Source organism: Platalea leucorodia (genome assembly GCF_965183815.1).
Source record: "Platalea leucorodia genome assembly, chromosome: W".
Lineage (NCBI taxonomy): Eukaryota > Metazoa > Chordata > Aves > Pelecaniformes > Threskiornithidae > Platalea > Platalea leucorodia.
In genome coordinates, this window is record NC_138859.1 from 27691910 (window position 1) to 27716575 (window position 24666).

The 24666-nt window shown below is 40.3% G+C and overlaps 1 protein-coding gene across 1 annotated transcript; it reads left to right on the forward strand.

Moving 5' to 3' along the window:
- Positions 1-44: 44 nt before the first annotated feature.
- LOC309601563 (synaptotagmin-4-like) lies at positions 45-12693 on the forward strand (the record flags this gene model as incomplete). Its single annotated transcript, XM_082334627.1, has 4 exons — positions 45-78; positions 2889-3703; positions 5512-5632; positions 12386-12693. The coding sequence occupies 4 exons, from the start codon at positions 45-47 to the stop codon at positions 12691-12693; spliced, it is 1278 nt and encodes a 425-aa protein (XP_082190753.1).
- Between the last annotated feature and the right edge of the window lie 11973 nt (positions 12694-24666).

Sequence of the window (24666 nt, forward strand, 5' to 3'; positions counted from 1 at the left end):
CGCGGACAGCGGCTCCAGCACCGCGGACAGCGCACGCCGCCAACATGGCTCCGATCGCGGCCAGCCGGCAGCAGTTCGGTAAGCGCGTCCCGGCCCCAACTCCCTGCCCGCGGGGCTGGGGGCTTCTCCCCTCCCCAGGAGAAGTGCACGCAGGCAGCCTCTGCTGAGCCACCCTGCGCCTCCCAGAACGCAGCTTGTTGGGAGGAACCTAATTTCCCCCAGTTCTCTTTCATCTCAGAAGTTGTGTGAATTTGCTTTCTTTTCCTTCTCTCTCTCCCTCTTCCTTCCTCCCTAACCCGTTCCCCCCGATAAAGCATCAGGAGAGATTAAGAGGTTTATGTAGGTGAGTTTTCAGATGAGAGAGGTTTGGGGTTTTCTCTGTCTTAGTTAAAGTAGCGTGGCTTCAGAGTTAAAGGATGTAAATGCATCCCATGCCACAGAGAAAATCTTTGTTCAAGCCATTCTTGGAATAATTGTCATTCCTTTTTTCTTGTTGTAGAGAAAGACTTGTCAACCATTAGTTAAAGTGAAAGGTAGTCTTGTAAAGGACATTGCTAGGAAGATGAAAATACAGGATCCCAGTGTTTTTAGCTAAACAGCTGCATCTTGATCAATCTGGGTTCATTGAGAATAAGAAATGATAACAATGAACTTTTCAGTTTTGCCATTTCTACACACTGGATGTAGGGTGATTAACTGTGACACCAGAAGTTTCAGACACAGTCATATATGTGCATTTATAAAATAGATACATAAATAGCTTTACTCATAAAAGCAGTAAGTAGAAATGTTTCTGAACTCTGCTTTACAAATATTGACTCTAGCCTAGATTATATTTGCTTTAGCAGTGGTTTGATTCAAGGATCATTCCATTGACTAAAGTGAAGTGACTCCAGATTTATATCATGTAACTGAAATAATAACTTCTCCCAGAATCAATAGGTGATGTTTCCTATTAATACACTGCCTTGAATGTTAATCAATTGATTTACATTATGACAACAGCAAGAAATTCAGGTTGCAAGATAATTAGTTGTAAATATAAAACCATTTTAGTTACCATTTCATCTTCTTTCCTACCTCACCCACTTGATGTTTCTAACCACACTTGTGACATCATGCTTATCTAATTACTTATTTAAGAAAGATAATTAATATTTTAAACACTAAATTGATTCTACCACTGCTTTCAGTAGTTGTAGAATTAAAATATAGCATAATAGCCATTGCTATAAGAAGTCTGTCATCTCATGAAAAAGTATTGTAAATGTGCAAATCATTCTTAAAAGCTATTAAAGTATTCTGATTAGGTTTCAGTTACTTCTTGCTTTCTACCTTTATACCACGTATATTTAAATTTATGCAGCCCAGAGAATTCTTGAAACTCAGAGCCATGTGCTTAACTTAGAGAAAATACTTTTTGGTTATGTATGTAATTTTCAGTCATTTCATTAAGTTCTTACAATGAAATATGTAGACTGATACAGCTTGTAGGTGAAGGGAAAGTGACATGAATATTGTCAGAAGAAATTAATAGCCAGGCCTGATCCTTTCTGTGCTGGAACATTATGTCCTACTTTGCTCTGATAGCATTGTTGTGGATTTTTTTGAATCATCCCACTAAAAAGCAAAGGTATAGTGGCAGCACATCTATCTGCCCAGCTTTTACCTGAATGAAGCTGATTTAGTAATATATAGAGGGGGATAGTTTTGCCTTTCTCATCCAGAATGATCTGCTAATCATTTGCGAGAGAACCAGAACTGTTACACAATTGCTTTTATGCATAAACAATGTCATTCCATTAATATTGTACTGGTCTTCCACTGTTGCAGGGAATAAAGATTAAGCTCTGATTGTTACATTGTGGGAGGTTTAAACACACTTAGTAATGTTACTTATGGGCAAAATTGGATTTCCAATTAGTTGTGCTCATTTACCCCTTCGATGCATGCTTTGAAGGGCTAATGATACTCTATATGTAACTAATGTATCCACATGACAGTTGAGGTTGTAACACTTGCTCAGTTTTTCTCTTTATTTAATTTAAGTATAGGATTCGTATTAAGGCAGAAGAGAATTATGTTTTTCTTATATATTCCTAAAAAGTAGTGACCCGTCCTGTAAACTCCCCATAGCTTTGATTCATAGTGTCTTAAATGCAAAGCTTAGTGGTTATCAATGATACACTTAATAGTTTTTTCAGCTTTAGACTCACATGTGACTACCCAATGTCACATCCATCTGGAAAAAAAACACTTGGTATATAATTATTCCAAATTTTCTTGATAGACTTCCTCCTGCAAAGTATTGAAAATCCCATTGAAACTTTGAGTGTTATAACCTCCAATTAAACTCAGTTCTTTCAAGAGATACCTCCAGGCAATTATGGGATCAGACCATAAAAAATGAGTTAATTGAGTGTTCAAAGTATTCTAGGAAACAGTGTGAAAAGCAGATGATGTATCTATAAGTAATGTATATTTCAGAATCTGTTTTATCTAACCAACAAAGCTCCATGATCTCAAAGCTGAAACCTTCTGAGAGCTGGTATTACTCACAGACATATAAACCCAGAAACTACACACAGAGGGATGAGATAGTCAAACAATTACTAATGGTTATTACTATTAGGATGCGAATAGTATTTTCCTCCCACTCTGTGTATGGAAAAATGCTAACATAACAAGCATGCCTTAGCATGGGACTACACATTCAAGCCTGAAGGTGGCGAGCAATATGTACAATGCAAAACACTTTAAGTCTGTCGATCTTGCTGCTATTACCATCTCGTATCAGTTTGTTTTATTAAATTATTACTTTATTAAATATCACACAGAGTCCAAGGCATTGCTGCTTATGTGCTTGTTGCTATTTATTTGATTTTCAGATGAAATTCCTACAGTGGTTGGGATCTTTAGTGCATTTGGCCTTGTCTTCTCTGTCTCCCTTTTTGCTTGGATCTGCTGCCAACGTAAATCTTCCAAATCCAATAAGACCCCTCCATATAAGTTTGTCCATGTTCTGAAGGGGGTTGATATTTACCCTGAGAATCTCAACAGTAAGAAGAAGTTTGGAGCAGATGATAAAAGTGAAGCAAAGAACAAATCAGCGATGCCAAAGAATTCTCTCCATCTTGACCTGGAGAAGAGAGATCTAAATGGCAACTTCCCCAAAACAACCCCTAAAATCCAGAGCTCTCCAGATCTTGAAAATTTGTCTCCTAAGCACTTTGCAGAAAGGAAGAAAGATTCAATATCCCTTGATAGTTTAAAATCCATCACTTCCCTGTCATCTGAAGATAAACAAGACAAGCTAGGAACTCTCTTTTTCTCCTTCGAGTACAACTTTGAGAAAAAGGCATTTGTAGTGAACATCAAAGAAGCACGTGGGCTGCCAGCAATGGATGAACAGTCAATGACTTCTGATCCCTACATCAAAATGACAATCCTGCCTGAGAAAAAGCACAAGGTGAAAACCAGAGTGCTGAGAAAAACCTTAGATCCAGCTTTCGATGAGACCTTCACGTTTTATGGGATCCCCTATAGCCAAATTCAAGACTTAACACTTCACTTTATGATCTTGAGCTTTGACAAGTTTTCCAGAGATGATGTCATTGGAGAAGTCCTCATTCCCCTCACAGGAATTGAACTGTCAGAAGGAAGGCTGCTAATGGACAGAGAGATCATCAAAAGAAATGTTAGGGTAATATAGTTTTTATTTAAACTTTAGAAGTGTTGTGCTAGTGTTAGCTATGTTTCTTGTGTAACGCTGCTAGCATCTTGGAAAGAAAAGGGAACAAGCTCATCATGCAAGTCATTGAGATGCTTTCATAATGGCAGTAAGAGGAAGCAATTACACAAATGTAATAAAAGAACACTACAATGAGCATGTTGCAAAAAATTGCTAATATGTCCTAAACTCTACTTGCTTATCCAGCTGGTCCAGCAGGTTTGAGTGGACCCATTTACCCATGGGCAGGGCCTGGGATATACGAGCTGCAACCTCTCCTTAGGGAGCTCATTCTGCTCCTGGGCTTCTCTGGTGTCAGTGCTCTGCTGTTCCTTCAGTCGATTGCAGCTTTTGAGCTGTCTAAGCTATTTGGGTAGGCGTGTTTTGACATTTAGAGAAGCAGAGGTGTCTGTTTGAGGTAAGGGCTTCCGGACCAGTCAAGGTTCAGCAGCATATATAGTAGAAAGTACACTTGTATTCAGCAGGTCAAGTGGTCTAAATCCACATTAATTTACTTTACAAGGAAAGAATGCAAAGATTTATATATTATCCCCCTTCTCCTCCCTCCCCTTTTCTGTTTGAAATCATTCTTTCTTAAAGTTTATTGAAGTCAATGTAAATCACTTCAACTACATGGGTTTTATAGCAGATTCTTAAAGTATGCAGGTAGTCTTTAGTTAAGGAATTGGAAGCTGTTTGAGACCGTGTCATTGATGCAGTAGTATGTTCTTGCACTTCAGTTCTGTTACTACCTTCTACTACTCAAGAATTGTGACACAGGCTGCAGCTCTACTAAGGATAGTAAGACACGAGGGAGAAGCCAAAGCCTTACCGAAGTCAATGACAAAACATACTGACTTCACTGGGCTAAAAATATTTCATATCATTTTGTCTCATTTCAGAATGTAAAGATCATTTACAACCATCACAGATGAACCACAGAAATGCACATGCATCACACGTCTCTTAATCTCTACTAAGGAAGTGGAATGTGTATTGACTTTCAATTTGATTGTTTTCAAAGAGCAAGCATGCTGCCAAATCAAATAAATGTCTGCCAGACAACATATCTATAACTAATACTGTTATTTTGCAATTCTATTGCTATATTACAACAACTATAACTGTGTCACTGATATTTTGTTGATAACTTATTGGGTTTTCTGGTATATAAGGTATTATTTTTGCTTGTTTCCCTTGCCTTCCTCCTTTCTGTGAAACAAAATACTCCTGCAAATTCAAATCTAATAATCATAGAGAAAGTCTTTGATCTCATCTTTATTTCTGTATTTCATGTGTATTATACTACTTCAGAAAGTGTCAGGGATGAGATTTCACTAACTGCTTGAATCCTTCCTGTTTAAAAACATTTTACTGAAGATTTTTTTTTATTTACCTTTATTCACATTTTTTTCAGTATATCTTTGTGGAATTTTGTTTTGCTTAAGATATTTTTTGTTCACTGAGATTTTTTTCTCAGGATGTAGGATTTCATTTCTAAATTCTGAAGCTAATGATGTCATGTCAACCTATATTTTCACTTATTATTTATTTTTGTTCAGTCTAATAACCAACCATAAGAAGAGTTATATAACTACAGCAGAGGGAAATTATATTTGCTATGTAAAGCAGCATAGCTCCATAAGTTATATCCTTTTACACCATTTCAGAACATACAGTTATGTGACATTTCATAAATCTTCTTAATTCTGGTTTAAAGCTTGGTTGATATAATTGGTTAAAATAATAGTCTTATTTCTTTTTTTATTTCATTTCCTCAGAAATCATCTGGGCATGGAGAATTGCTGATCTCTCTCTGTTATCAGTCTACAACAAGCACGCTCACTGTGGTTGTTTTAAAAGCCAGGCATCTACCTAAATCTGATGTGTCAGGGTTATCAGGTAATGGTTTTACTAATGAATATGGCCTAGGAATATAAAACAAACAGACAGAAGACAGCTGAAAGTGACTACATCAGTGGATGAGGGAAGAGCTACGGATGTCATCTATCTGGACTTCTGTAAGGCCTTTGACACAGTCCCCCACAACATCCTTCTCTCTAAATTGGAGAGATATGGATTTGATGGATGGACTGTTCGGTGGATGAGGAATTGGTTGTATGGTCACATCCAGACAGTAGTGGTCAACAGCTCAATGTCCAGATGGAGATCAGCGATGAGTGGTGTCCCTCAGGGGTCCGTTCTGGGGCCAGTGCTGTTCAATATCTTCATCAATGACATAGCGGGATCGAGTGCACCCTCAGCAAGTTTGCAGATGACAGCAAGCTGAGTGGTACAGTTGACACGCCTGAGGTACAGGATGCCATCCAGAGGGACCTGGACAGGCTAGAGAAATGGGCCTGTGTGAACCTCATGAGGTTCAATAAGGCCAAGTACAAGGTCCTACACTTGAGTCGGGGCAATCCCCGGTATCAATACAGGCTGGGGGATGAAGGGATTGAGAGCAGCCCTGCCGAGAAGGGCTTGAGAGTACTGGTGGATGAAAAGCTGGACATGAGCCGGCAATGTGCGCTTGCAGCCCAGAAAGCCAACTGTATCCTGGGCTGCATCAAAAGAAGCATGGCCAGCAGGTCGAGGGAGGTGATTCTGCCCCTCCGCTCTGGTCTTGTGAGACCCCACCTAGAGTACTGCATCCAGCTCTGGAGTCCTCAGCACAGGAAGGACATGGACCTGTTGGAGCGGGTCCAGAGGAGGGACACAAAAATGATCAGAGGGATGGAGCACCTCTGCTATGAGGAAAGGCTGAAAGAGCTGGGGTTGTTCAGCCTGGAGAAGAGAAGGCTGCGGGAAGACCTTATTGCGGTCTTTCAGTACTTAAAGGGGGCCTACAAGAAAGATGGGGACAAACCTTTTAGTAGGGTCTGTTGTGATAGGACAAGGGGTAATGGTTTTAAACTAAAAGAGGGTAGATTTAGACTAGATAGAAGGAAGACTTTTTTTACAATAAGTGTGGTGAAACACTGGAACAGATTGCCCAGAGAGGTGGTAGATGCCCCATCCCTGGAAACATTCAAGGTCAGGCTGGATGGGGCTCTGAGCAACCTGATCTAGTTGTAGATGTCCCTGCCCATTGCAGGGAGGGTGGAACTCGATGACCTTTAAAGGTCCCTTCCAACCTAAACTATTCTATGATTCTAAGACCATCTTTTCTAGTATTCTTATTAACCTAGTGAGGAAGGTTTTAAACCAGGTTCATTGGAGGATGGAGACCAAAGTGCACAGAAAAGTAGGAGAATGAAGGATAAGGCAGAAATATGTACAGGGCAAGCAACAGGGGACCTTTCACGTTCCCCTTGAGAATCAGGGTGACACAGGCCTATCTCGTGTGCCTGTCACAAATAAATGCAGCTGGCAAAGCACAAAAAAAAAGTAAACCAAAAAGTATGGAAATGAAAGTTTTTGTGTAGTCACTGAGCTGTGGAAATACAGAGATGATGTGGGATAGCTTACATTATGGAAATGCTACTGAAGTGATGGATATAGGCTCTGTTACGAAAGACAGGCAAGGAACATGAGCCGAGGGGGATGCACTTTGCCAAGAAACAGCTGGGATACAATTGCGCTCTATTGTGGAAGGGATGATAGGCATGTTTGAGAGATTATGAGTTAAGATCCGAGATGAGGTCAACCAAAGGACAACAGACTCTCTGGTCAAGAAGTTGCATGAAGGCTTCTTCCTACAGGTGTCAGAAGTTTCCTGGTTGCAGTCCCTGGTTCTCATGGGTGACTTCAACTACCTCAGCCTCTGCTGAAAGGGTCATATGATGGGGAGACTGGATGACCTGGAGATTTCTGAATTGTCAGGGGCATTGCCAGTAATGCAGGAGTTGGAAGGGCTGGCAAGAGGAGGTGCTCTGCTGGATTTGCTATTCATAAATAAGGACCAAGTGACTGAGGAAGAGAAGAGTTTAAGAACCTGAGGGAAGTGAGGAAGACAAGTACTTGACTAAAGACCCAGGAATTGAGGGAAGTAAACTTTGGCTTGCTAAGCAAATGGGTAGACAGGTTCCTTAGGGAAGCTGCTCTGAAGGACAGCAGGACCCAGAAGATTCCTGATTGTCAGGGGCAACTACTTCAAAGCCCAAGAACTACCTATCTTGATTTGCAGGCAAACAGGCATGACAAGAACCCAGCTCGTTTGAACAGGGAATTCCAGACTGATGTCAAACACAAAAAAGGAAGCATATAGGAAGTGGAAGTAGGGAAAGACAACCAAAGGGGAATACAGAAGTGTCACCCAGACATGTTGGGATGGAATTAAGGAAGATCAAAGCTATGTGGGAGTTGACATGGGAGAATGGTATGGAGGACAAAAATAAAAGGGCTTCTACATGTAAATGACATGGTTGAAGTACTCGGTGACTTTTTTGCCTAAGTCTTTATTAGACCAGGTCTGCTGTTGGGCCTCCCTGGTCTCTCTGTATAGTTGCAAATTTTGGGGGAAAGACATACTACCCGCAGTAGAGGAGAATCAAGTAAGGCATGACTTAGTTAACCTGGATATACAGAAGTCCTTGAGACCAGATAGAATGAGTTGAAGGAGCTGCCTTCAGCCAGATAGAATAGGTTGAAGGAGCTGCATTGTGAGGCTGTTCTGTGTCATTTGAAGAGTTAAGGTAACCCTGGAGACAGAAAAAGGCAAATGTTTCAGCCATATCCCAAAAAGGCAAAGAACGATTCAGGGAACTAGAGGTTGGTCAGTCTCATCTCTGTCCATGGGAACAAGTTTCCAGGCACATGAAGGACAGGAAAGTGACCGAGAAGAGTCAGCATGGATTTGCCAAGGTTAAATTATGCTAGACCAACCTGATTGCCTTTTTATTTTGAAGTGACTAGCTCTGTGGACAAGAGGAAGGCAGAGAAAGTGGCTTCCCTTGTCACTAGCAAGGCTTCTGACAATCTGACACTATCCAGTCAGAGTGAGGAGATAGGGACTGCATTGGTGAATTAGGAGGTGGGTGAAAAACTGGCAGGACTGTTGGGCTTAAAGGGCAGGTGTCACTGATTGAAAGTCTAACTGGCTGTCAGGTGTGAGTAACATTCCTCAGGGCTGCTGGTCAGAGGGAGTTCAACAGACTGGAGGAGGGGGCTGATTGATAGCAAACTTAGGAATTTCAACAGTCAAATGTGAAGTCCTGTGCTGGGGACAGAAATAGCCCCATGCCTTAAGACATGCTAGGGACTGACTGGCTAGATGGTAGCCTCATATCTCCTTGTATCTTGATGCAGGTTTTGACAAGACGTTCTTGTTAAGAGAGGTGAGGAGGAGGGAAGAAGAGATAGCTAATCTTTCTGTAATATAAAAAAAAATAAAACCAAAGCAGAGGATCAATATTTGAGACTATTTTTTTTGAGAAAAAGACAGGCTGAGTTCTCTTACGTTCACTGATGTTTATAAGGCTGCAGAGTATTGGATGGCAGGGGCTTCTGAAATCCTTGACTCTTAGCTACTGCTATTCTAAGCAAAAATACAATGCATTTCCAAATTATTATTTGTCATCCACAAGCATATAGGTGACAAAGTGATTCCTGAAAAAGAGCGGGTCAGAGGAGGGACACAAAAATGATCAGAGGGCTGGAGCGCCTCTGCTATGAGGAAAGGCTGAAAGAGCTGGGGTTGTTCAGCCTGGAGAAGAGAAGGCTGAGGGGAGACCTTATTGCAGCCTTTCAATACTTAAAGGGGGCTTATAAGAAAGATGGGGACAGACTTTTTAGCAGGGCCAGTAGCGATAGGACAAGGGGTAATGGTTTTAAACTAAAAGAGGGTAGATTCAGACTAGATAGAAGGAAGAAATTTTTTACAATGAGAGTGGTGAAACACTGGAACGGGTTGCCCAGAGTGGTGGTAGATGCCCCATCCCTGGAAACATTCAAGGCCAGGCTAGATGGGGCTCTGAGCAACCTGATCTAGTTGTAGATGTCCCTGCCAATTGCAGGGGGGATGGACTAGATGACCTTTAAAGGTCCCTTCCATCCCAAAGCATTCTATGATTCTATGAAATGTAGCATTTCAAAGACTAAGCCCATAAATGCAGAAACGGTATCTCTATTATTTGCAGCCTATTAATTTTATTAATATCTAGGTCAATACTTTATTTTCCAGGGTATGTATTTTACAAATTTGTTCTTCAATCACATGTTAAAAAAACATGACATCTGTTAGCAGTGGAAACCAATGAGTTTTGTGATTGTCTTGAACAGAACCCATCTGCCATAAGTATGGGATGTTGTTTGCAGGTACTAAAAGCTTTTATTTATGACAAAAAAAACCAGTTTATTTATAGAAGATCAGTATTGAGTGAGATCATCATATGGTTTATTTCAGCTTAGCACCAAGAAAAGAAACCAGTTACATCTGAATTTGGCCCACTGAGCACTAACATTTATTTGGCAAGGTGAAAAGGTGAACTATGCCAGTGCTGGAAGCAGGTTGTAACATAACACCCATGCTTTATCATGCGCTGTACTTGGGGTGCACTAAGAAGGAGCAGTTTTTGCACTCCCTTCTCCTGGTCTTGTTGTGCCATTTTGCATTTAGTGGAACCTCCTTTGAAGCCAATACTAGAACTGCACTTAGATGCACATTAATGCTAGATAACATAATAACAGAATAAAATTTAATGTACAATATACTTAGGATAAGAGAACCATACAAAAAGAACAGTACACAACAAAGGACTATACCAACAGTAGCACATCTGCTGATGATTCTGTATAGGACTGATACTCTTTCACAGGATTTTTTTGAAAAGAACTAGTTTTGGGAACCACTGAATCATAATTACTACAGCCAATAATACAGTCTTTCTACTTCTCATTACCTAGAAATTTAATCCATCCTGGTTCCAATACAACAAAGTTATAGATAACTCCCATTTACATAGTGGAGTTCCATTGAAATCCTACTTCTGATCTCAATTTTATTCACATATCATAAGGAGAAAGGATATAAATGGAGCCTAACAGTTTACTCCACTATAAGAGAGCATACATACTTTTTTCATAATCAATCCCAAAGTCACAGCAGACAGTGGAGGTTTCATGAAGACAGCATGACAGCAAACTGATCTCAACAGACCAAGTCTGGCTGAGGTTCACCCAGGTGGGAAAATAACTTGAAAACAAAAGCCCTCCTAGTCTCAGCAGTCACCTGGACCCTATAGCGCATCCAAACTACACATTTGTTTACTATACCTCTTTGGAGTAAAGCTATAAATTTTGTTTGCTCTTTCTGCTTCCCTCAGTACAACCTTGCTAACTATAATAGGAATATAATATTTCTAAGAGATACAGGCAGCCATACTACACCTGGACACGTAGTTCATTTAGACAGTTCTTCATTATTTGCTGTTCATCAGCAAGGCCAGGTTCAACAGATATTTGGGTGTCAGTAACATACTGCACTCACAACAGTCCTTATTTCCTCTGTGACTTTCCCCTCAGCCCGACATAAATCTTGGACAAGGAGGAGGGTGAAATGGTGTTTCTATGGGGTCAGCTAAACAATTGGATAACTCAGTCTCCTTAGGAAGATGGGAACTTTTTTACTCAGAAGCTGTTCCATACCCACAACTTCCTTGGTTTCCTTGATCACTGGTGTTGAGGTCTCCTAATAGACCTAATAAAATAAAGAGGAACATTCTAGCCTTATCTAGTAGCTGGCCAGAAATAACAGTCAGAAAATGTCCTTTAAACAAAAATGAACAACAGCGTGAATCCACTGATGGATATTGATTCTGATATTTTTAATGCTTGTGTGGCATATATTCATTTTAAAGCCAATGAACATTTTAATTACATTAAACCCTATTTTAAAAATGTTTGTTATGTTGATAGAGTATGAAAGTGAAGATATATTCTGTCATACCTTACTCCTGTTAAACTATTGTCAGTTCAAGGAAAAAAAAAACTTTTCATCATCTGACCATTTCAGTCTGATAACTTTGGCATAGCATTTCTAAATACAGTTCAGTTTTAATTTTACTTTTTTTAAAAAAGTATTCAACTATTCTTGATGTTTATTAGCTGACTGTTTACATATAGACTATTTTGTTTGGCTGGGATCAGTAGAAAGGATTTTGTACTGCATCTTTGCACCATGAGAATTTGGAAACAGGCCCACATTTGCACTGAAATAAATGCCAAAGTACTTGAAAGGGATGATTTTTAAAGCGTTCTCTAGAATTCCTCTGAAGGAAGAAATATAGCCATTGTTGAAGACAATAGCAAAGGAATCTTGCAACAGTTGAATAATTATGAGGAATGCAAACACTTAAAGTTGGTTGACAGCTAAAAATATGGACATTTTCCCTTCCCTTCTTCAATAGTAGCACAGCACAGACATAAAGTCAAGTACATATCCTAACAACAAACGTACCCTTACATTTAAAGTTTAGTGTTAAATTTGTTCAATAAAAATTGATGAGAGCAATTTAATCAAGCTAATTGACTTTCGTTGAACCACAACAGAAATTAATCACTTCCATTCATCCATTCTCTCAGCATGAACTTATTCTCTCCTTTCTGAGGCTTTTCTTTGCATGAGTCTTATGACTCACGACTTATTAACTAGATCAAGGAATTTCTAAACAACACTGTTCAATAGCTGATCTGTGCTCTTTCTTTTCATTGCAGACCCTTATGTCAAAGTGAACCTGTACCATGCTAAGAAGAGAATTTCTAAAAAGAAAACCCATGTGAAGAAATGCACACCCAATGCAGTGTTCAATGAACTGTTTGTCTTTGACATTCCTTGTGAGGGCCTTGATGATATCAGCATTGAATTTTTGGTTTTAGATTCAGATAGGGGGGCAAGGAATGAGGTCATTGGCTGGTTAACCTTGGGATCTTCAGCAGAAGGAACAGGTGGAGAGCACTGGAAAGAAATTTGTGAATATCCTAGGAGACAAATTGCCAAATGGCATATGTTGTGTGATGGTTAACAACGTAGAGAGGGGTTGGAACTTGAAAAACTATATATATTTCCATAGGCAAGGAACAGCTCGCTTTCTTTGCTATGTATAATTACAGGCTTGTAACTACAAGACTTTTTTGGGGGGGGGATGGGGGAATAAAAACTGGATTGAATTATCAGAACAGAAGGTAACTACATTTTCACAGTAAATAAAGGAATTTCTATTTAATTAGAATTTAACATAGTTGGATCAGATTCATATTCTTCTGGAGTTTAAACAGCCTGAAACTTCTGAAGCACTATAAACTTCAATAAGAAGAGACTACGTTTTATGAAAAAGTCACTGGAGACCTTATTAGTACTGTTATACAGAAGATGATAACCTCATTAAAATATATCACTAGATCTAAAAAAACACCTATGGTTTATCGGGGGAAGGGGCTGAGTCTGTAAAAGCCATAGGGAATGAGGGTGATGAATTCCTTCTTCCCCTCCATCAAAAACCTTCTTTTATGAAAATTCAATCATTTTTTGCAAGTTTTGGTTATTTATACTTTGATCATCCCAAAGACTGAAGTAATTTTCAGCAATTTGCTTTACATATCACATCATTTGCAACTTGTTGCTTTATGTGTGGAAATACTGTATAATTATTTGCACTGGGATTTTTTAGTAGGTATATATATAACTTGTTTTATTATAGTGACTGAAATAGATACAATCTACAAATCGTTGTGCAAGTTAACATACATTGTTTTGTTAAAAGGGCTCCTTTACAGATGACTGCACATGTTACAGTATAGCTAGAATTTGGGATTAGATATGGCTTGCTTTTTTCCTCTAGCAAAGATTACACTTTAAGCATTTCAAGCCATGAGAAAGCATTTCTATTGAGATGAGGTAACATACAGGACATTACAGTCAATGACCTTTCACCAATTATATTTTAAGCCATTCAGTAATACTTAAAGAAAATTTGTTTCTTCTTTTGTTTCATTAAAGAACAAACAAACTAGTGAGACAGAGAACAAAACCTTATTCTGCTGTTTAACTTCCTGAACTGTGAGTAATGTCATTACAGTCAGCAAGACTACTCCCAGTATTCAAAGTTTAATGCATTTTTAAACTTTTGCAGGATAGGAAACCAAGCTCACATTATAATTTATCCAATATTATGTTAGACAAAGTACTTGAAAAGTGCTTTTCACTTAGATTATATGCATTAATATCCATTACTGATTGTACTGAAAATTGGTGGTGGTAAGGGAAAATAACATCCTGATTTCATGTTAGTGTGACATACGTATGTTTAAACTTAAAGTGTGCCGGGCTGGGGGAGTATCAAGTGTAACATAAACAAGTATATAAATAAAGCATTTAGACCTGTGAAATTTACTCTTGGTCACACCAGATAGATAGATTTTTAGGCTGTCAGAACTATAGCACAACTATAAGCAGATTATTTCCTAAAGTTTGTACACTGATTTCTGATACAGAAGTGTTTGCAAATATTACTCTTACATCATTTTCAGTTACAATATATATAAAGAAAAATATAATGATGTTAGTTATTGACATAAGAAGGATTTAAAAAGTGGAAAACCATTTTCAGTATTTTTGCATATGTCATTTTGTCACGTGTAATCCCACTGAAGTGAATGAGACTATTTGGGAACTAAGGTATTGCTCAATGGGAGTAAAGGTAACAGAATGGGCATGCCAGGTAAAAAAAAAAACATACATTGGATGTCAAATTACTTTCATTAAACAACAGATCCAGGTCTTATTCAAAATTGTTGGAGATTTGTTGTTGACTTTACCTGTTCTCATATGGCCAAATTATGTTTGCAGTAAAGGACACTGAAATATGATATATGCAAGTAGATAAATAGTACTGGAAGAATTCTATTGAGGCTCTTCCAGGTTTTGTGTCGGTATTTTCTCCAGTTTTTGAGAATGTGTTCGATATAACAGTGTTTATAAAGTTCTGTAAAAATACATTTTCAAAATAACATAAACATACTTTTTATGATAATGCTCAATGTAAAAAAACTGCGTATTGTATGTATAAAGGAATCTTTTTTGCTTATTTCTTTAGAAAGCTGATTAACTGCTTAAGGGCTAGAGTTTGCCAGCTACATTCAAGCAGAGCTAACCCAAAGCCATGAAGTCAGAGGAAAGATGCCCACAGGCTTCAGTCGGGTTTGAAGTGCAATCACAGAGCAAAACTCTTCTTGTGAATCAACCCAGCAATATCAATGGGACCATGGATAAGGGGAGACACTGATCTGATGGAGGCTGAGAGAGTTTAAGTCAGTACCACACAACCAGAGTTGTTACGATTTCTAGTAAGGAAAGAACTTTATACTGAAAGTGATTGCATGAAAGAGAGTGGGACAGCTTGTAGTTAAAAAAAATGCGAGTTTTGTATATTGGCCCATAAGTAGTACATTATCTCTAAAAATCAGATGACAGGAGTCATCTGTCTCCAATGGACACAAATTCTGACATTAGGAGAAAAAAATCCATCTCTTTTTGAATTAATGATGGGCTGTGACCATCTTTCATTTTGTATCCAACAAGTCGTCATCTTTTTTTTTTTCAAGTTTCTATAGCAGCTTGAGGGTTAATATTTCTACCAGCTAAATGGCAGTTGTTGGTAGGGGTAGGGGGTAGGAATGGGAAAGGGAAGCAAAGATGCTTTTATTAAATCTAAAAAAAACCCTGTAAATAGAATTCTGTTTTTCATTTAAAGCAATGTTTAGCTTGGAAAGTTGAGTAAAGATGACTTGTAACACATCTGTAAACAAAACAAGGCAGAAGCGAATGTAGACCTGTACCAAGATGAGAAATTCTGCTGTTTTATAAAGTATTCAATTCTCATTGTGACCATCTTGAACTCTGTTAAGGATACTGTACTGTATTAAACATGTAAAAAAATGATGTTTGTCTAAGTAGCTTACAAAAATAATAACTCCTTGAATGGGAGACTATCCATGTCTGGAGATCTGTCATAACTAAATACCTGATTTGTTATGGTGTTGTACCTTAATAGAAGCTATTTGAGAGGAAGCATGGTGTATGAGATTTTGTAAGTTATTTGTGCTGGTTTTGTATGTTGTGCCATGTGTGTAAGACAAGAATAAACTGCTGCTTTTGTTCATCCCATCCCAAAACAATTATCCCACCAATGTATCTTTTCAAGAGATTTCTGCTATTGTTTGTATTCATGGTCTACTCTCTCATGCTTCTATCAAAAAACATTTGCCTTACAAAGTCTTCCTCTTCTCACAGAGGTGGATTAGACTTGTTCTGCCAAATACTACCATATCGCATATCACGTGTTCTTTATTCGTAGCTTGTTGCATACCTACATTTGTCTTGAATTGTACTCTACACTCAGGCTAGAACCTGAGACATGGCCCATGACAGAAAATCTGAGCCCTACATAGGCCCTACAGGTACTGATATACAGACGTAAACAAGAATGAATTCTAGTATATTAGGTGGAAGAAGTAAAATGCAAGTCACATTACTATTGGAATCCTGGTGACATTCCATTTGTTTTCCAGAAGCAAAAATTATCCCTTGGACAATCATACTGTACCACTCTTACTTTCTTTGATGTAAGGAAGTCATGTTGGGCACCAGCTTGTCAGGTGAGTCTGGAAGTTAAGGTAGAGAAAGCATTCCTTCAAATGCTATACACTAATACAAACTTTGCTGCTGTGGTCTCTAAGGTTATTAGAGTATTTTACTAGCATAGAACCTAAAGCTAGGGAAGGAAGAAGGTAGTTGCAGCTGGGATACACACCGCCATTTAATAACTCCCATTGTGAGCCTACAACCAATTACCTGAAAGGGATCCCTGATCCTTGTCACAGAAATTGATGTATAAAAACTATGACAGGATCCACTAGCCAAATGAATGACATGGAACATCTTCCATGGATACAAGCTGGTATATTCTCCATGGCAAATCTGTCCCCAAGAGACAGGTATCAAGTGTGAAAGACTGCTCTTTTCCATCCTATGAAGTCACTTCTTTTTTCTTCCCTGCATTGTACGGTTCTCCTCAAACAATGGTGATTCACACGGGTCACATTTCAGACCTTCTTCAGGACAGAGATCAAGAATGTCTGTAGGTTTTCCAACTATAATGCAGCTGAGCCTCAGGGGAAGTCTCAAGGCTACTGTCCTGATTGCTATTTGTATCTCAAAGTCCTGTGAGGCCTCAAGGAAGCCCTTACAGATATTCTCCTGTTTGCAGGAGATGTGATTCCTGAGGTGTAACGCTAGTCTGTAAGCCCCTTGTATTTATACAACATCACAGATAGCAACATGCTGCACACAGAGTAATAATGCCTAACCACAGATAATCGTGAACAATATTTCTTTTCCTCAAATAAGATTCAAATACGTTCCATGTAAGCTTCTACCTTCTTATCTGTGCTCTCTGCTTCATGAGGTCTCATGAAGCTGCTGAACAACTCATGGCACTCTTACAGCTGCTATGACTGGTACTGGCACTTACTTGCTTTGCTCTGCTGATGACTCCTGAGCAATTACCTTCATTCAAAAAGTTCTACCTCGTTCTCACAGGCTTCTCCATAATATCTTTTACATTTCATCACTAAAAAGCTGTTGCAACATGGCTTTGGGTCTAGAGGCTTTGAGGCAGCTTTGGAGCACTGATTACAGTTGCAGCATGGCAGCACCTTTTAGTTCAGAAGAAAGAATCAAAGTCAATAAGAAGAGAAAAGGGAGGAGTTCATTTCTTTGTCATGCTATTGTCATCTTTTTATTGTTATGCTAGTTTTGCTATTGTGTGTCTGAAGTACTTTGTGTATGACCAGAGAATGTCCTGTGGTTACAGAAGCGAATGCTCTGATTACACCATCAGCAACACAATCAGGTGTTGTCCTGTCAGATAAGTTGACTTCTGCTTGGGTCCTTCAGCCTCAGTAGCAGGACTTAGGAGACACCATCTAGGCCCCAATGCCCCCAGAGCTCTGCAGTCACTCTTGACATGCCTTGGGTTACCCAGCAGTACTGTTGATGCCCACATGGAAGAGCTGTAATAGTCCGAGGGCTGAACAAGCCTTGGCAACATCCTGAATCCTGGCCTCATGGCAAGCACCAGACCTCCCAAGATGTCATCAGGGCAGGTCAGAAGATTGGGCCTCCATCCCCAAGCGGAGGGGGTCTCCAGTAACTATCACACTCCTTTTCTCCTCTGTGAAGACACAAAGTTTGAACTCAGCTGGCTCTGATAAATCCCTGTTTGTTCTTCTCAGTGACCAGGGCAAGGTACTTGTTCTGAAGTTGCAGGTGGGGCCATCTGCTATTGTGGCTGTTACCAGAAGTCACAAGCTTCCAGCTTTCCCCACTCTGAAAGCCACCCTCCAACAAATGCCAGAGCCCTCCCCAGCTCTGTCTGGATCTAGGCCAAGACCATTGGTGTTGCACCATTTGGTGTTGCAAAACACGCTCCTTGGCATGCCGAGACCATTGCTGCATAACCTCCCAGCAGCCCTACTCAGTCCTGTGGGGAAGGGCCGGGCCTCAGCACACCGTGCTGTGCTATGCTAGCTGCTGCTGTGACTCTCATGTCCCCTTCTGCTGCTGTGTGCTTGACCCTCCCCTGTAAGGTACCAAACTTCCCCAGCAGCAGCCCAAACCTAAAGGAAACTTCCAGCGTTGGCAGCAGAGCCCAGAGCTACTGCTGCATGCTTGGAGAACACCGGCTGTTGGCAGCCACCCACCTATTTGAACGGTACCACTGACAGCCTCACCTCTGTTCGCAGTCCCCGGGCCGCGGGGCACCCTGAGGAGCCCCTCCAGAGGAGCCCCTCCACAGACGCCCCTCCACAGACTCCCCCAAGTGCTCCAGGGCGAGGCTTCCTGCCCCCCTCAGCCCATCCATGTCCCATCTCGGGAGTCTGCAAACCTGACCAGGCGTTGGCGTGCACCACTGCGTGCCCTTGCTGCACCTGAAGCTGCAGCAGCCCCAGCCGTGGAGCTCCCAGGTATTGTAAAGTTTCTGGAACCGTTAACCTGTTTCTCTTTAGGGAGCAGGATGTCACTCACCCTACAGATCCAGTGGGATCTCTCATTATGAATCTTTCTGACAGTAAGATGCTCTTAGGCCATTAAAGAACAGGTTGGGCCTGACTGGAAAATGCTCAGCTTCCTCTTGTCCTGACAAAGGAGGTTTCATTCATTATTGAATCTTATTCTTCCTCTTTGGGCAGTCTCTCAAGGGGTTTTTTTAGGTGACTGAGCTGTAAGAAGACATGTGGGTTTGTATTTTTTTAAGTGGACAATGTGGCATGGAGTTTGGGTTTAAGTAAAACATGCAGGAATTTAAGGTCCCACTGGGTGACAGATAAGTGCTGTATTATCGCAAGCAGCTTCACTAGGGCTGTGGTTGCACATAGGGCTGAGGTAGTAGTCGTGTAGCAATTCTGAGTCATAGCATTCTAGATTATGAGTTAATCGGCAAATATAGATTAGAGTGTTTGCAATATAAGTTAATGTTGCAAAAAGATCCCTGTCTTTCCTCCACATAAGAAATACTGCATTATGAAAGGCTCTAGTTCTAACAAAAAAAGAATACAGAAAAAAAGTAGAAAATCCAAGATGCAGAATGTCAAAATGCACAAAGAAGCATGTTAAGACTATTTTCTTTTGAAATTGCTGGAAAATAAGCGTCATTTTAAAACAAAATCATTGCTGTTACAGTTCTTTTTTCTAACCAGCCAAGGGTGCTGTATGCTGACTGCAAGATTTAATTTAGTCTTGAAGACAATCACAGAGATAACCATGAATTTTCTCTGACAGATGCTGTAAATATTTTGCATGGCTCTGAAAACACAACTGGTTTTATGGAAACAAGTAAGAAGTATTGCACAGTATCACTAGCAATATTGATTACATTTCAGTAACACCCTCCAAATGAGATTGCCTTTAGGATTGTGTGAATAAAAGTTTCTAGTTGGACACTAAGAGATGGACAGGGAAATCTCTGTATGTCTGCATCTGAGGTGCCTACGTACATTGATCTCTAGGGCAAATAAACAGTATTCTAAACTCAATTTTCCTTTCAGTAGCATGGGATAAAGCTTAACAACATCAATAGTAGCTACTAACTTTTGTTATGAATTGTTATTTTCACCATTCTCCAGGGAAATGGGAGACCTAGTTACCTGGGATATCGAGAAGGCTGAGGTACTCAATGACTTTTTTGCCTCAGTCTTCACTGGCAAGTGCTCAAGCCACACCAGCCAAATCACAGAAGGCAAAGGCAGGGACTGGGAGAATGAAGAACCGCCCACTGTAGGAGAAGATCAGGTTTGAGACCATGGGTCGGGGCAATCAGGTTTGAGACCATCTAAGGAACCTGAAGGTGCACAACTCCATGGGACCTGATGAGAGGCATCCGCGGGTCCTGAGGGAACTGACAGATGAAGTTGCTAAGCCACTATCCATCATATTTGAGAAGTCATGGCAGTCCGGTGAAATTTCCGCTCACTGGAAAAGGGGAAACATAACCCCCATTTTTAAAAAGGGAAAAAAGGAAGACCCGGGGAACTACAGGCCAGTCAGCCTCACCTCTGTGCCCAGCAAGATCATGGAGCAGATCCTCCTGGAAACTGTGCTAAGGCACGTGGAAAATAAGGAGGTGATTGGTGACAGCCAGCATGGCTTCACTAAGGGCAAATTGTGCCTGACAAATTTGGTGGCCTTCTACGACAGGGTTACAGCATTGGTGGATAAGGGAAGAGCAACAGATGTCATCTACCTGGACTTGTGCAAAGCATTTGACACTGTCCCGCACGACATCCTTGTCTTTAAATTGGAGAGACATGGATTCGACGGATGGACCACTTGGTGGATAAGGAATTGGCTGGATGGTCGCACTCAGAGAGTTGTGGTCAACGGCTCGATGTCCAAGTGGAGACCAGTGACGAGTGGCGTTCCTCAGGGGGAGGAACCCAGAGGGACCTTGACAAGCTGGAGAGGTGGGCCCATGGGAACCTCATGAAGTTCAACAAGGCCAAGTGCAAGGTCCTGCACATGGGTCGGGGCAATCCCAAGCACAAATACAGGCTAGGCAGAGAATGGATAGAGAGCAGCCCTGAGGAGAAGGACTTGGGGGTGTTGGTTGATGAAAAACTCAACATGGCCTGGCAACGTGCGCTAGCAGCCCAGAAAGCCAACTGTATCCTGGACTGCATCAAAAGAAGTGTGGCCAGCAGGTCGAGGGAGGTGATTCTGCCCCTCTACTCTGCTCTGGTGAGACCCTACCTGGAGTACTGCGTTCAGCTCTGGGGCCCCCAACATAAGAAGGACATGGACCTGTTGGAGCAAGTCCAGAGGAGGTCCACGAAGATGATCAGAGGGCTGGCGCACCTCTCCTATGAAGACGGGCTGAGAGAGTTGCATTTGTTCAGCCTGGAGAAGAGAAGGCTACGAGGAGACCTTATACCAGCCTTCCAGTACCTGAAGGGGGCCTACCAGAAAGCTGGAGAGGGACTTTTTACAGGGGCATGTAGTGATAGGACAAGGGGTAATGGCTTTAAACTGAAAGAGGGTCGATTTAGATGAGATACAAGGAAGAAGTTCTTTACTGTGAGGGTGGTGAGGCACTGGAACAGGTTGCCCAGAGAGGTTGGAGATGCCCCCTCCCTGGAAGTGTTCAAGGTCAGGTTGGATGGGGCTTTGAGCAACCTGGTCTAGTGGAAGGTGTCTCTGCCCATGGCAAGGGGGTTGGAACTAGATGATCTTTAAGGTCCCTTCCAACCCAAACCACTCTATGATTCTATAGTGATTTGAATCACAAGAATAAGAAACAATAAAAGTTTGGTAGAGCTTTTCTGAGAGGTGGTAATTAATACAGCTTTAAACAGTTTTTCACTCTGGCTTGCTGTAGAGCTACTCAGCAAAGAAATGCTTATCAGAATTTTATGCATAGGATTATAATGTGGAAGGCATAAGGCTGTAAGGGTCTTATGGGAACTGTATGGAACTCATAGCATCAGATAACTAAATGCATGCTAATATTATAATTGGACATGGGAGATTATTTTCATGCAGAATGTTTTTGCCTTCGGCTGGGGCTGCACGGCTAGAAGGCGCGTCCCCTGGGTGGTGGATAGGGGATCCCTCTCTGGAGGGTGCACCGGAGAAAATTGAAGAAGGTGCCGCGAACCAACGCAGCCTAAGGGAAGGCCACCCTGACAGAAAAACCACTGGCCCTCCGAGTCATGGGGGTTGGGCAGGAGGCCAACTACCTCCTCCCGGAAAAAAAATAAAAAGTTGCAGAAATGACGAGCATCAACTCGGAGATGGAGAAAATCAGCAATGAAGTGAGGAGGAGGAGATGGAACTGGATCGGTCATGTCTTGAGGAAAAAACCAACAGAAGACTGCGCTGTGGCCCTTGGGTGACTCCAGAGCACGCAGTCGCAGACCGATCGAAGTGGAAGAACGATGTTCGCGCCTTGTGTGCCTCCTGGCACTGAGAGAATTCAGATCAGATCAGAATGTTTTTGACAAATTTTCCTTTTTTAATGAAATAAGTTTTTAATCCTTTTTTTATTTAACAATTGAAAATTAACAGATCCCCCCCCCCCCCTTCTTGTGGCATTTTCTTATGTTTTAGTATTTGCCAGGAAAAAAAACCCCAAACCAACTGATCTCTTTTGGCTTGATAAGCATAAAGCAAAGCAGAAAGCATTAATGCTTATAATAAACTGTAGTTTTCTACCATATGCTTTCAAATCATACAAATTATTCATTGTACAATTAATAGAATAGGTAACCATTATCATTAGATAGAACAGGTAATCATTATCACTTGGTTTTCTATTATTCCACCTTTTTTCCTGCTTCTCCCAAATAGTCTTCAAAAAACCTCTAGTGCACTTCTGGCTCTTTCATCCAAATTAACTCTATTGTAGGAACAGAATTCTATATAAATTCTTTTAAGGTCCTCATTTTGACAATTCAACAGCATTAAATGACTTAAGTGAGCATAGTTACACTATCATGTCAATATATGTGTGATATTGAGACTTAATGCCTCAGGTAGTCATATAACAAACACCAAATGATTCTGGGCTGGATTAAAGTCAAATAAACATTTGAAAAAAGCCATAATTTTTGTTTTGTGAATGTGACATCTGAGGGAGCTGGGGTGCTTTAGTCTGGAGAAGAGGAGGCTGAGGGGAGATCTTATCACTCTCTACAACTACCTGAAAGGAGGCTGTAGCGAGGTGGGGGTTGGTCTCTTCTCTCAGGCAGCAAGCAACAGGATGAGAGGAAATGGCCTTAAGTTGTGCCAGGGGAGATTTAGATTAGATATTAGGAAAAATTTCTTCACTGAGAGAGTGGTTAGGCATTGGAACGGACTGCCCAGGGAAGTGGTACAATCACAGTCCCTGGAAGTATTCAAAAAACGTGTGGATGTGGTGCTTGGGGACATGGTTTAGAGGTGGACCTGGCAGTTAGGTTAATGGTTGGACTCGATGATCTCAGAGGTCCTTTCCAACCTTAATGATTCTATGATTCTATGAATAGTGCTACATTTACTGTTGGAGAGAAGAAGCAGTGATGTTAAGATGCTATGCAGGAAGTCTGTGACAGTACCACAGATTCTGAGTGTCAGATCAGTACTTCAAACATTCTTAAGTACCATAAATGCTGTTCATTTGTGCTGATATTGAAGGTTCACAGGTCTCTCAACTTTAGTTGGACATTTCTGATTTTAAATACTCACAAGGACTGTTAAAGTACAAAACTCTTTCCTTTTAATGTAATTTTATTGTGTTTTACACTTAAGTTATACAATAGTATTGTTATCATAGTTATCCTTAAGGGATGATATAAAATGGAAGAGTTAAAATTATAAAAAAGACACAGTTATCAGGCATGGTAGAAATTTATACAGAGAAGATGATCTTTCTCATAAATGCCTAAAGCAGGCCAAGTCAGAAAAAAAAATAATAGTGGAAGAGCAATGACACAAGATGATTACTCAACATCCATATTGTCACAGAAACTCTACTTTACCTTTGAAAGCAAAGGGAAAATAGGAAAAATAGGAAAATCCTTCAGTATGTTGACTAACAAACTGGGAAACCAGTATAGAAAAATGATTTCTGTGATATTTAATAATTCCCCCTCCACCTTCCTTTTCTCTTTTTTGGATAGATTTGTCACCTCAGACTTAAGAATGTTCAGTTTTTGAACTACTTTCTTTAAATATTGAAGTCTATTTGGGAGAGAGATCTCTTTCCCTTTTAAAAAAAAAGTCACTTGTTTAAAAGCCAATTTTTATTTGAAAAAAAAGACAAAACCTAAAGCAAAAGCTCTACAAGTTTTGAAGGAAAGTTAATCCTCAGTTTGGACTATGTGTTTTTGTACCCAGGCTGTAAGTTGCAATAAATGTCATTGTTTGCTAAGGTGTTACTCCTTTTTAAGGTATGAAAATATACATCTTCCCAAACACTTGTATTGCTTAGGCACAAATCATTTTTAAGATGCAGATAGATCAGTGTTGCATTAACTAGATACATGAAACTGGCTTAATATATAGGGAACATTTTCAGAATTAAGTTTGCAATAGGAAAGGAACCATGCAAAAAAATAGCTGGGTGTCAGTAGACAACAACAACTGCTGCAATAAAACATGAGTTTAATTTCATCTTGCACCTTGGCAAGGGTAGTTCATTAGTGTTTACACAGTTTTATTAAAAAACGATACAAAATAGTTGTGTGCATGCATATAATTTAGAATGGCCAGTAAAAGTGGAGGGCTAAGTAGGAGAGAAATAAACATAAGAACAAAATAAACCAAATCAAATTTGGCTAATTGAAATTTAAGTTTTAGAAAAGTTATATGACAATGAAATAATGTGGAATCATGTCAGGGCTCCAGGCTTAATTCCCAGTGGAAAATCAATGAATCCTCTGGAGAAATTCAAATTCAGATTCAA